The sequence below is a fragment of the Corvus cornix genome, chromosome 5 (assembly GCF_000738735.6).
Source record: "Corvus cornix cornix isolate S_Up_H32 chromosome 5, ASM73873v5, whole genome shotgun sequence".
Taxonomy (NCBI): Eukaryota; Metazoa; Chordata; class Aves; order Passeriformes; family Corvidae; genus Corvus; species Corvus cornix.
The window spans coordinates 25272654-25284932 of NC_046335.1; the positions used below are offsets into that span (position 1 = coordinate 25272654).

At 35.7% G+C, this 12279-nt stretch overlaps 1 protein-coding gene across 15 annotated transcripts in view; it reads left to right on the forward strand.

Annotated features, from left to right (window-relative positions):
• The window catches only part of RALGAPA1 (Ral GTPase activating protein catalytic subunit alpha 1), a 130834-nt gene that overhangs the window by 91894 nt on the left and 26661 nt on the right, over nt 1–12279 (forward strand). For all 15 annotated transcript variants that reach the window (XM_019280397.2, XM_019280344.2, XM_019280370.2 and 12 more), the window contains 2 exons: nt 3688–3846; nt 5754–5881. In XM_019280397.2, the coding sequence (XP_019135942.1) occupies nt 3688–3846; nt 5754–5881 (287 nt within the window). The remainder of the gene's footprint in view (nt 1–3687; nt 3847–5753; nt 5882–12279) is intronic.

Genomic DNA, 12279 nt, shown 5'->3' on the forward strand with positions numbered 1-12279 from the left:
GATGCCATTCTACATTTGACTCAAACTGGGTCTTTGCCAGATCATTCTGGATAGTAATCATGAGGTGAAATACATTTGACAAGACTTGGAACTCTGAAATAATCTGATTCATTTTCTTTTTCCTCTAAAGAAGTTTCTGGTTTTAGCCTGGAATGTATTCTCACACATATATATGAGTATTAAGTAAACTTTGAAATTGGAAAGAAAAGTTGCTGATGGCTTTGGTACACTTGGCATCCAAAAATATGTGTCCCTTGTCAGTAATCCTGCTGAAATAACCACACAGTACACTTTTATCCCAGCAAAATCTGTATCAGTCTAATGTGAAAGCATGCATCAGTAGTGCTGCTCCATCTGGGTAGCTTTCACAGAAGTGCAAGAACTCGTGTCCTATCTGATTAACTGCAGGTATCAGTAACAGGTACACAGGGGCAACCTCTGATAAATTCAATTCAGAGGTAGTGATGCCCTCAAGAAGCTGCAATATCTAAACTCTCTATATGTTCTGGAGTTAAAAGCTATTTATTTGGCATGTACATTGTCACCATCACTTGTTTGTAACAGTCTATGAGTTTATTGTCTCTGAGTCCAAAGATGGCAAGTAAAGGAGGAATAATTACTTTAGTAAATAGTTCAATACTGCTGAATTATGAATGGTGCAGTGCAGTGATGGTGTATTGGTGCCAGTTCTGCTTTTTGGCAGTTGGTTCAATGAGTTCAGTCCGTGCTCCAGATGGCCATCCCTCAAGATCATGTGGGTTTTTTACATTCCACAACACTTCATGTCCAAACTGATTTGCCTCATGCTTTCTCTTTGGCTAGGCAGCCTCGTTCTCCTTGAGCTTTTTGCTTGCTCTAAGTGCAAGCCAGTCAATCCCTGATACCTTATCATTGTCGTATTTCAACAGCTATTTTGACCATCACTTCGCCGAGGAAGCAAAATGGGAATTTTTTTTTTTAATCTGAGGTGCAATTCCTCACTGACTTCTCTGGTGATAAAACCAGTTTGAGATGTGACAACCCTGCTTTCCACTCCTGTCATGCTTTAAAAAAAGGTGCCAACAAGTTGTTTTCTTGGGCTATGTTTGAAACCAGTACAGTGAAATGAGCTGAATTTAAAACAAAAACCTGGCATGTATTTCCCCCACTTGGATCACATCTGTGATCCATTTGAAAAATTACCTCATGCCTGAAGAGAGAAATTGGTTAACTGTGGCCAAAGGAGAGGAGGCCAAGGATAACAATTTATTAGACAGCAATGCTGGAGGAGACTGAAGTGAAGCTGAGCTTTGTGTAAACTTAAAAGATAGAACTCTACCCTGATGAAAATCAATGGATGAGGCTGTTCTGGTGCCACAGTGCAAGCTTTCTTTAATTAATGCTTTGCTACAAAATGAAAAGGTTAGAAGGCGAAGTTGCTTTTCTGGTGATTTTGGGGGGTTGGAGGGTTTTTTTGTTGTGCATTTTGAAGTTTATCTTATCAAGTCCTCCAAGCTATAGCCAGGAAAGAAAAAAACAACTAAGTGTGCTTCATATCACTCTCTTACTGTACTTATTGACTTTATTGCTTTCTACAGTTACAGGAAAAGAGGTTGTAGTGATGTGGAGGTCAGTCTCCTCTCCCAAGTAACAAGAGACAGGATGAGGAAATGGCCTCAAGTTACACTAGGGGCAGTTTAGACTGGGTATTAGGAAAAACTTCTTAAGAGTTGTCAAATATTGGAACAGGCTACCCAGGGAAGTGGTGGAGTTGTCATCCCTTAAGTTATTTAAAAGATAATATTGATGTGGTGCTTAGTGACATGGTTTAGTGATGGACTTAGCAGTGTTAGATTAACAGATGGACTTCATGATTTTGGAGGTCTTTTCCAGCCTAAATGATTCTATGATTCTAAGGTAGGAGAGGTTCAATTTTGCAGTTAATTTTCTTTTATGATGTTTGTCATTGTTAAGTATTATCCAAGGTTCCTGCAGCTGCTGTTTGCATGTTGCACATCAGCCATTCAGGTTGCTGTCTGGCTTTATTCTAATCTAGTAGAATAAAGCTCAGTGTAGTGACTGTTGTTATAACCTATTCTTTTGCTGAGTTTGGTTTAAGTGTTGGTGCAGGAGCATCCCTAACTAAGTGTTGTTCAAAATAATTCAGCCATCTACACAAGATGCAAGAACAGCTGACTTCAAAGGCACCACAGCCATTGTAGTGTAGGTGTATGTACAGTCTGGTCCAGGCAAAACAAATGACTTGTTGAGCATCAAAGAAGAGATAGGGTTTTGAAGCCACCTGTCCTTTGCCTAGTCCAACATGGAAGAAAATCCTTTTTTTGTAGAAATACAACCCCGTTCTTCAGTCTGATACAATTTAAAGCTAACAGAGAAGAGCCGAGACAGCTTCTTTTTCCCTTTTTTCATTTTTTTTGTTTTTTTTAAGTCTGCTACTGACAACTGGTGTAAGCTTTCCGATAAGACAAAGGTAGCATTCCAGGAGGTTTCATAAAATAAACAAGTGAATAATTGCAATTAAATTTCTCTGAAGACTGTGCATGTGTTTTGCTTTTATTTAAAGTGCAGTTGTGTTCTGAAAGTGCTATGGCAAATTGTTGGCTTTTTATATAGAATAGCTTCTTGTATGTGCTCAGATTGGAATTTTATGTTACCTGTTAGCAGCAGTTCACAGTGCAGTCCTTTGAATAATATCAAGGCAATTGTTTGACAAATTCCACCTGCCTAAAGCTGTGGAAACAAGCTGAAAACTGAGGGTGAAGACATTTGTCAATAACTAGTGATGCACTAGGAGATAAAAAAGATATTCAAGTTTGAATTTTCAGAAGTAGCCCTTACTGGAAAGAATCTCCCATTTAATAATCTGAATGTATTTGATCAGTATACATAAAGCCTCTCTCCATGATGTGAATATTTGTTGTCAGATGATAATGTTTATCAGGAGTGTTTTGGATCTTCAATGCGGATAATTCCAGAGTGTTCAAGGAATTCCTTAATCTGGTTATATGATTACATCTGAGGATACAGCATGGATTTTGAGGAACCCATTCAGCCATTCTGAGCCAGATCAAGAGCCATTCTGTAGTTTGTGGGGGAGCAGGGTGTTATTTTACAAAAGTATACAGATTTCATTGAAAAGGAGCATTTATCTTAGTTATTCTGGGGGCTATGGAGAATGCAGTAGCTATTCTCCTTTAAAAGCTTTTTGTTTGTGGTAGGCACTTTGGAATTTGGCTAGAATGATGAGGTTAACTTCTCAGATATGTAGCTTTTAAACAGATGTTCATTCGTATACTTTAGGAGTTCATACAGAATTTAATAGTTTTCTGCCTATCAGTGATGGCAATCTTGAACACATTTTAGTAAATCAGGTTGAACCACTCTGCATTCTTGAGATAGTATCAACAAAATGTTAGCTTTCAGCAGAAAATGGATATTCACATATATGTTAAATTAAAGGGAAATTAACACCAATGTATAAAAATCTGTAGCACAAACCAGTACTCTCAACTAGTACACTGAAATTGTAAAAGAACTGTACTGTACTTTGCTTATTTTACTCATTTTTCTTCATGTGTTTTTAGTGGGTTTGTCCTTTTAAAATATGTACATTTAATATAGCTGTGTGGCTATAGAATATTAATTAAGAATATTTAAATTGATGGCATTTTATCCCTGGTTTTCCAGCTAAGACATTTAGGAAATGATGAAGTACACATTGTCTGGTCAGAACATACTCGAGATTATAGAAGAGGAATAATTCCAACAGAATTTGGTGATGTTCTTATAGTTATCTATCCCATGAAAAACCATATGTTCAGTATCCAGATCATGAAAAAGCCTGAGGTAAGAGTTTGTTTTCTTTTGTGTTCCTTTCATGTGTTTAACATGAACTGAGTTTTGTTTAGAATTGGAGGTTTTGGTATAATAGATTGATCGAACAAGGTGATAGACAGTTGCAGTGGTGGTAGGAGGGAAAAGGAAGAGCTGAGTGAGTACGGTGCATAGTAAAATACGTAACTTGAAATTGCAAAGGCCTGATGCTGTAAAGTATATCTGCTACCAACATATTCTGGAAACAAAGCTAGAATATTCTGCATAATAATTTAAATATTACAGTAAACTTGTCAAATCTTTTATCAAATTTGATACATAACTGAGGTAGTTGAATAATGGCCTGTTCCAACTTCCTCCATCCACATCATATTCCCCCTTTTTTCCTCTCAAACCTATTTTTTACTTTCTTCTTAACTCCACACAAGAATTTGGAGATGAGTTCAGTAAAGCAAGACCATTCAGCCCTTAGGCATATGAACACACATTCTTTCTAATGACTGTTCCTCAAATGTCAGTGCTGACCCTCTTCTTAAAACAGTGGTTTAGGGTAGTGAGCACTGACTGAGTAAAAGTAGTCATGAGTATTTTGTACTACCTAACTTCTGTGTGTGCTGTCACTTGCCATGAATTTCTATACTTTAAATATTAAAACTGTTACTACAAGCACTAATATTAATAAATGAGGTATGACATAAATAGGATTACCTCTTTATGATGATTGCCTCTATCTATTGATAGGCCCAAAATGATAATCAGTCTTGTTACTGTTGGATTACTTACGTTTTTAACTAATAAGTATATTCTTTCTTTTACTACTTTAAGTACAAATAGTTCTATTATTGGGAGCATGCAGGTTAAGAAGGAAAGCAAAAACTGCTGAAAACAGGGATTATTATTAGCCCAAAAATAAGTCCTTGTATGTGAAAAAAGTGCCTTCCATTAGATTTCAGTATTCTCAAAACTACGTTAAATGACTAATGGCAAAAATAATACAGGGGTCTAAAATTCCTTTGCAGCATTTGTTTCCTCTTAGCAGGAAGAATATTGAGTGTACACTCTGCTCCCTTTGCTGAGCTGATGCACAAATTTTGGTGCTCTTCTCCTGCTTTACGTCAGCAGCTTCAGAACTTTATTCACATGTACAGGAAATGAAGATACTTAATACTGAATGCTTTTTTGGTTTTTTTTTTTTATAATTGCAAAATGATGATTGATTAGAGAGAAATGTGATGCCAAAACATAAGATCTATCTGTTCTGTTCACCTTTTGGGGGCTAGCTATACTAAATATTGAGGTTTTCCACTGATCTCACGAATAAGGTTTTACAGTTAGTCCTCAGAGAGGTTAAACATTCACCACGGATTTCTTCTCTAAAGGGCTTTTATAGTCTTTTTGTTTAGGTAATGTAGAAAGGAAGAAGAACAGATAGAAGAAAAAAAGAGAAAATAGGAGGTGAGGGTCAATACACCAATAATTGTATGTAAGTTGGTCCTTATAGACATGTTAAGAACTAGAGCCATGATAAAAATTTTTTTAAGATTTGAATTATTTCTTTTGCTTCCTACCATCTACAATATTATCATCTAGCCTTTCAACTTCATACACATCATATGCATGACTGTTCCTAGGACTTTTGCAGCAGATGTTGGAAATGATCTTTGATGAGACATAGTATTCAAATAGTTGCTTAATTTTTTTCAAATGCTGTGGTATCTGTTGCCAAGGATATCAAGCAGTTATATGGCTGTATATTTCCACAAGAGAAAAGGTCTGACTTGCAACACAATAACTGGTTTGATTATCTAGCAATGAGGAGGGAAAAAGACATATATTTGAGTGCTCTATTGTTAATGTTGATTGCTAATTGTTATAGCTACGATCTTACTTTATGTTGAACTTCTTAATTTTTTATTCAGGTTCCATTTTTTGGTCCACTCTTTGATGGTGCTATTGTGAATGGAAAAATTCTGCCTATTATGGTTCGTGCAACAGCTATAAATGCAAGCCGTGCATTGAAATCATTAATCCCATTATACCAAAACTTGTATCCTTTCACTCAAATGGTTTCCAAGGCATATACATTCCCTTGCAGCTCTACAGATATTATCTTCATGTTTTCTTTTTTTTTTTTAGATTAATATAGGGAAAATATTGTATTTAAATTGTGATGGTGCCCTTAGGGAACTTAAACCCATAGAAGAGCATTCAGATGAAGACCACCTTTTTAAAATTAAATAAATAATAGATTAAGTGTTGAATAATTGCCTGTTCCTAATGTTTTATAACATGAACTTGTCACTTTTTGTTAACAAAATTATTTTTTTGTGAGTAGTCTTTCTAAAATAGCAATATCATGATGTTAATAATCCTTCTTTCCTTAAGATATTAGGTATTTATCCAGTATTAGTGTGACTTAGTTTTATTTTCGAGTTCCAAGAATGCTGCTTTCCTTCAAGGCGAGAAGTTTATTAAACTTCTGTCATACAGATTTTGTTACTCAGCTCAGAATACAAAGTTGATGTCGAAATCATGTTAGTGTCTTTGTAAATGTGTCAGAAAAGGCTGTCTCGTTGTTGTTGTTGTAACTGTATTTTTGGAGGGGCTGCTCTTGGAAGAATAGATTTATCAACCATAAATTAAAAAACATAAGGTAAGTCAGTCACTTATACCCTTTTCCCTATTTAAGATTGAGTTCTGTTATATACTTATTAGTTAAAACAACAAGAAGTTTTTGTATTTCATAAATTGAAAGATAAGTTTAAATTTTGATCCAAAAGAATTCTGTGCTTATTTTCCAACCAAGCTGTAAATACTAATACTTGTCATGTGATAGATTGTTGCTAAAATACTGTTTTTTCTATTGGTGACTGTTAATACTTGCAGAGTTTTGGATTAGATATGATGAAATGGATTTACAGATGAATGATGGATGTGTTTTATGTGATCACATTAAGTGACGTTTGTGCCATTTCTGTAGATGACACGTTGATTCATTGTATTTTCATGTTTGGAAAGGTCCGATCTTTCTGTCATTACTCAAGTAGCTCAGTCAAAGAATTTAAAATGTATTATCGTCATCAACAACCATCAAAAGTGATGGTTTAGAGCATTATATTGATGTATAGTGATGAGCAATTGGAAAACTATTTACTTTGAAACAGTAAACTTGCAGTACCAAAAGAACCCCACAGACTTGTAGGTTTAAACTTCACAGAATATGAAAGGTTTGTTAAATTCCTTGGATGTAGCTTGCCGGCTCAATGTCTAGGAATCAGCCAGTTCCAGAGAACTGTGCACTGCGTTTTTAATTCAGTTTTCCAAATTGCACTTCTTAATATGCATCAAAGCACAGTATGTCATTTATGACATAGTGTGGCCTCCATTAAAATGCTGATATGTCTCCTAGTATGGTTAGCATGGTAAGTGGAAAGCATTATGTGTATCTGATTTTAGGTAGCATTGGTTGGTGGGTTTCATGTCATCACTTGGTAAGCCTACGAAGTACCAGTTGGCTGGGCACTAATACTAAACTTTGTTGAGTCGTCAGTGGAATTCTTTTTCCACCTGGCTTGGAGAATCTTAGATTTACTGTTTGGTGTAATAATTTAAAAATTAAAATGGGGTTGTGGGAAGTTCTTTAAAAGCTGTTTGCTTGGTGTGAAATTAGAAAAAACCTCAAACTTTCCTGGCTTGAATTAGGCTCTGGTGGAGTCAGTTGTGTCACTGGAGAACAGCAAAAAATGCTAACTTCAAAGTCTGGCCTAAGTCTCAGTAGTTTAAAAACCTCTTGATTAAAAATGTCATGGACATGCTCTTGGTGTTCAACCTATGGCCAGACTTGAGGCCAAGAAGGAATTTCCCTCATACAAGAATGGCTAAGACTGGTGGATGTTTCCTGTAACATGGACATAGTCTGTTATCTAGGAACATTTGAAAGTTGAATCTAATTATGTTCCTGCGATAGCACAGAGCTGAAGACATCAAGGACTGTCTTTATTGTCCCCTGCTTTTTTCCTCCGGGATATTTTAGCTATGGCTGCAGCAGTTCACCACTGGCTTTTAAGTTTGTAGTCGACTAAAGGGTGTGGGGAACAGGCATATTTTATGGTCTGTGGTTAAATAGCTTTTCTGGAGACACTACTGGAATTAATGTCTCTTGCAGAAGACAGACAGGATTCACTAATCAAGGTGGCCTTTCCTCATGTTGGAGTATTGCCAGAGCAAAGAAAAAGAGCTCTCAGAGTGATGAAAACAATACATTTGAAGAGGGAGGGAAAAGGGAACAAAAAAGCTATGTTTCAAAAGGTACATGAAATGGAAAACTGAAGCTGATGATCAAGGATTTGCACAAGTCCAGGACCATAACAGTGTCAGTGAAAGAGAATCTGGACATGATGTTCTTGAAACTGATCTTCATTTACTTATGAGTGTCTAATATACTGAGCAGTGTTAGCTTATTAGGAACTCAGATGATGATATCCAGTTGAATGTGGATGTTAAGGGCACAAGAGTACTTGAGACTTGTCAAACAAAACAGATGTCAGGCACTACATTTCTGTATTAGCTCTTCTTATTACAGTAGTAGACCAGCAGAAATAGTTAATTTGAAAGCCAGCATCAGTGTACAGATATCTCTCTGTCTGCAGGTATGTGGTTTGTTTTATGGTGCTGTGTAATACATGGTGGGCACTTTTTAACGTAGTACAGACTTAAAGATATATATGTAGGCCTATGCTTATCCACTTTTGAAGAATGTTTATAGTATCACATTGTAGATCTTGTGGTGACAGATCACTGTAAACTCTTAATTAAAGACTGTGTTGATTTGCTTGCGTATGGGATGGGAAAAAATTGGCACTGAGGTTGGCCCTCCTACTTCCAAGGAGAGCTTATCTACCGTCTGAAACAGTGCATTTTCTAAGTGCAGACCTGACTGAAAAAATCATCTGTCATTTGTAATCAGCAGGGATATTCAGACCTCTTCACGTAACCTGATTGCAACTTTTTCCTTAATGCGCTGGTCTGTTAATCACAATGTGGCAATGGTAGTATGTGTGAATGGTATAATAATGGTTGCATGGATACCAGAAATTCTGCTCATCTCCCTCTTACTGCCGTCTCCAACTTTGAGTATGTGTTGTACAGTCTGAAGTAGCTTTCTGAGACTGACATATTCTGTCAATCAGCTTCCTCTTTCTGACATGATTTTGACATTTCTGATAGGATACTTAGATAGCAAAACACTTTGAAGGTTTGATTTGGTTAATGATTTTTAAAGGTTTTATCTGCTCTGTGGTTTTATTGTTTGCTCAGAATACTATAATATGTTTCCGTATGGTCATGTTCTAAGATTAAAAATTTACTAAATTCTTTGGCAAACATTAGTCATGCATGGCAGGTGTCCTTCTTTATTTGGTTCTTGACACGCTCACTGCTGCAGCTGTGTGAAGAGAATATTGCTATTTTGGGTGGAGTTTTTGCTTTGGTGTGTAGAATTTGCTTTAGTTTCTGCTTCAGGGGTTCTCTGGTCCCCCAATAATTTTTGGTGGCCTGGCTCTCTCATACTAGTAGCCCCTCAGGAACAGGTGGCACACATGCACACAGAAGGAGGTGACAAAGACAAAATACTTTTGGTGTCTTGCTAGTGAAGCAGCAGTAACCCCCCTCCCTGTCTCATAGCTGATGTGTTTCTTCTTCTCATTGCATTTACCATTGTCTTAAGAAGTGCATGCTTATCTCCTGAGTATGCTCCAGCTGCATATATGCTAGGAAAACTTCTACCACTCATAAATGCAGGTGCAATAATGGAACTAAATGTTGAGAACAATCACATTTTCATTAAGATGGAGAAGAAGGCCAATATTTAGGGATTGTTAAATATTCTTTATTTACTACATTGCATTGAAATTCTTGTATGAATAGTTTTATTCATGGCTTATGTCTCAGAGCAAGCACTTTGTCACATTCTGAATTCAGAATCAACTATGTGTGGGAAATGGATCAATACTAAATATTTGGAACATTAGAAATTGTGGCTTCATGTAAAATTTTATTTGAACTTCCTGAATAAACAGCAGATGTCAGCCAGATGCCAAGAGGTACATCTTGACATGGTAGGCACCTTCAATGATTCAGCTTTTTACAATTATTGCAACAAAGCAGGACAAATACTAGAAACCTTGTGGGAGTGAAATTGCAATTGTGAAACAATTAGTGTCACTTTTTTCATTGTACACAAATTCTGGAGTGTTAACAATTATTCCAAACTATCTACACTTCAGATAGTGCAATTCAGACACTGTGCTTTCTGTCTTAGTTAGTATTCCCCTATTACAGAGGCTACCTAAGACACATAGTAAGAAGCTAGACACACAGTAAGAAATCCTCTTTAACATCTTTTAAATCTGAAATTTATAGACATTTTAGAATACCTGGAAAATGCATGACTGTTTTATCCGTAATCATCATAGCATAATTTTCACTTCTTTCTAATAATCTGCAGCCTTTGACCTATTGCCAAGAACTGGTGTTTCTTTTTGGAGATTTTTTTTTGGTCACATGAAACCAATTAATTTAAATAGCAAAAAAAAAAAAATAATGCTGCTTTAATTATTCCATCTAAAAAATGTTATAGAGTAAATCTTAATCTGAATGATTAGATAAATTAATCTTTGTTATCAAAACTGAAAATTTGACATCCTTCTAACTTTCTTGATATTGTATGACTTATCAGTTGGTACTTGATGTATTGTAACTAATCTTTTGACAGTTGTCTTCCAGAGAAAGGGAAGGTATTAATCCCATGTGGTGTCTGACAAGGCAGTAACTTATTTATGAATAATGTCTATGAGTGGTTTGTTAAAAGTTTGCTCTGTATTAGAAACTGATTGCTCAGAAAAAGCTTTTTTTCTTGAGGTGATACTCAACTGCCCCAAGAAAGGGTTTTATTAGAACTGGTAGTGTCGCTGTCTGTTGTGCCTGCTTGACCATCTCCTGCCTCAAGATAGAATTGCAGGCACTGGAAAAGTGAAGAAAGTGTTCTTTATTAATGACATGCAGTGAGAAAAGGGTATTCTTCAGATTTCTGGCAACATTTGTTTCACTTAATTAAGAATATTTGTTTTATTTGCATTTTCAAACTGTAACTTATGAGGATTTTGAAGATTTCTCACTAGTACAGAAACTTAGAAGTTAAAACTGGATAGCACTGATTTTGGCAGTGCCAGTTTCCCTTCTTCCAATAAGTTTTCTATCTTAAAGCTCCATGAGCATCTGTAAGAAAAAAAGTGAATAGAGTGATACTGCATCAATGACAACTGTGTATCAAAGGGGAGGGGCATAAGGATTGCTCACTCTTTTAGTTTTGGTGTAGTGAAAGGAATAATGCATGAAATTATAGTTGCTCTTCTAGTATTTTCTGGTTTAGAATTTTTTTCATCTGCCATAAGCCAAGACTGCAAAGTTTGCTGTATTTCTGGTGATATATTTTTGATACAGGACATTTAATAAGGTTTTAACATAGCTGTTCCTCATTTTTTTTTCTGTCATCACAGCTGAGAAGATAACATTAAAATAACACTTGATAAACTTTTTAAAAACTACTTCATGTATTTTATACAAATAATTTAAAATTTCAGAATTTCAGTGAATATTTATTCCATCCCTGATGCCTGCCATTGTAGCCTTATCTGATATGATTTCAAGTAAGAGCCATGGATGAGTTCATCATATGACCCCTGCTGTTTTTTCCACAAGAAAATACAGTTATTTCTGAAACCTATTTTACTGCTTAGCAGTGGAAATTGTTTTCCTAGTTCAAGCAAGAATCATAAGGTACAGAATATGATTTTCAGTCTTTCCTGTACTTCAAATTGCTCAGTTATTCTGTTCTCCCAAATCCTAGTTCCGCTGACAACTTATTTGATATTTTAGTAATTATAAATGTGATTGATAAATGAAATGCCTGCATACAATGATGCAACATGAAAAACCAAAGATTTCCAAGACGTGTACGAGTATATGATTGTTTAAATGGACTGTTCAGGTATTTCAGTTTCAAGGAGTCATGTAACAATTTTTCTGCACGTGATAAGAAACCTAAATATAAGAGGAAAGTCTTGTATCTGTATATATCTCTATAGAATTGTGTTTGTGTGTGTCTGTGTGTCTCCTTGCAATGCCTGTAATAGCTATATCTTTATTACCTTTACACTACCTTTCCTCTGAAGTAATACAGCAAATTAATGTATTTTCCTGTGTTTTCACTAGTATTTTTGAACAAAAAGAGACTGTTTTAAGGAAAATTGCTGGGAAAACACCAGGAAGATATAATACCAAGTTACTTGTGTGACCATGAATGGCTAAAGTGCTCAGAATGGCAAACCACTAATGCCAAAAAAAGCAAAATGCACAGTAGTTAAATAACTGCTGCATTTAAGAATG